Source organism: Nicotiana tabacum, chromosome 12, assembly GCF_000715075.1.
Source record: "Nicotiana tabacum cultivar K326 chromosome 12, ASM71507v2, whole genome shotgun sequence".
NCBI classification, from domain to species: domain Eukaryota; kingdom Viridiplantae; phylum Streptophyta; class Magnoliopsida; order Solanales; family Solanaceae; genus Nicotiana; species Nicotiana tabacum.
This window is the reverse complement of record NC_134091.1, coordinates 99,233,729-99,235,410: the sequence shown is the minus strand read 5'-3', so window position 1 is coordinate 99,235,410 and position 1,682 is coordinate 99,233,729. Positions and strand designations below refer to the sequence as shown.

The 1,682-nt window shown below is 36.1% G+C and overlaps 1 protein-coding gene across 1 annotated transcript; it reads left to right on the top strand.

The window, feature by feature from the left end:
* LOC142167293 (uncharacterized) lies at positions 1–384 on the top strand. Its single transcript, XM_075227457.1, has one exon. It carries the CDS (start codon positions 1–3, stop codon positions 382–384), a length of 384 nt encoding a protein of 127 aa, XP_075083558.1.
* The last annotated feature ends 1,298 nt before the right edge of the window (positions 385–1,682 follow it).

The window sequence follows — 1,682 nt, the reverse complement described above, 5'->3', positions numbered from 1 at the left end:
ATGTATTATGATATTGCCAATGGACTTGCTGAAGCATTTAACAAGACGCTCTGCAACTTGTTGAAAAAGGTTGTCTCTAAGTTTAAGAGAGATTGGCATGAGAGAATGGAAGAAGACCTTTGGGCTTATATGACCACATATCGAACACCAACGCAAGCGACTCTTTATTTGCTTATTTATGGAGTTGAAGCAGTCCTTCCACTTGAGCGTCAAATCCCATCATTGCGGCTTGCCATTCAAGAAGAAATAACTAATGAAGAAAATGCTCGCTTATGCCTTGAAGAATTGGAAACTCTTGATGAAAAGAGGCTAGAATCTCAACAAAGCCTTGAATGTTATCAAGCTCGCTTGTCTCGATGTTTTAACAAAAAAGGTGTGCCTTAGATCTTTCCAAGTGGGTGAAAAGATCTTGTGGTCAAAAGACCTATTATTACCTCTCATTGATCTAGGGGCAAATTCTCCGCTAAATGAGATGGACCATATGTTGTACAAGAGGTATATTCAAGTGGCACTTATAAGATAGTTGACTCAGAAAGTTTGCGGATTGGCCCCATCAATGGGAAATTCATGAATAGATACTATCTTTGAAGAAAATAAATACGCTCCTCGACGCACGAGCATAAACTACATGTTACTCCTAGCCCACAAGAGTATAAAGTGTGCACTATTCCAAAAAATAAAAGTCTGCTAAGTTGAAAACCTCGAAAAAGAAGGCCTAGGAAAAAGTTAGGACATTTAAAATAAAAGCTCACCCATTTTGAACTACGGTATGACTTGATCCTCTTCACCGAGGTACGTAGGCAACTTAGAGTTTCATTCTAAGTTCAGTCATTGAGTTCAAAAAAATACATATTACCCAAGGCATTATTCGAATGAAGTATGATGAAATATAATTCACTTGATTGACACTTGAAAATTAAGTGTACATGTATTCTTTCATTTAACTCTCTATCTTATCAGATATTGATAGCCCAATGGGGGAAAATCCCTCTATGTCAAATTGAGGTATCTAATGGAATGCTTGTAGTCTTTTAGTAAGAGGCTAAATCTTCAAGTTGAAATCTCCAATTCTAGATCAAGTTGAATTTGTCAAGTCTGTTGCATCATCAATTTGAAGTATTCAAGCCCGCTAGGTCTTAAAGTAAAGGGAATAAATAAATTAATTAAATTTCGGGATGCTTCATGAAGTGCTTCTTTCGGAGTTAAACTTCCGTTTGTCCATATTTCGAGAAAAAGTATCTCTTATTTTTCATTCCCATTCCCATAAGAATGAATACTATGATTCACGTTTCGAACATGCATGAATACAACATCTATAGGATAACTTCCATCTTGAAAGTTATGTGGCATTTTTATGAGATATCTACGATTTCTCTCTATTTGTAATCCAATACAAATATCAATTGGTTCCGTTAAACTGGCTATATGTTGTGTATCATCAACGATTTCGCCTGACCCCTATCTTTAATATTAAATAAAGTGAAGTCAAATCAATGAAGTGAATAACCAACATCTTTGTTTGAAGCTTTGCCAGGAAGCTTCTACTTGTTGAAGCTTTGTTTCTCCTAATTCCGAAACACAACAATAGACTTGCCACTATAGTATAGGAAAAAGCTTCTCTTTGATAAGCGGTCATAGGAGAGTTCAGAAAGGATCTGATCGTAGATAGAGACTTCAACCTG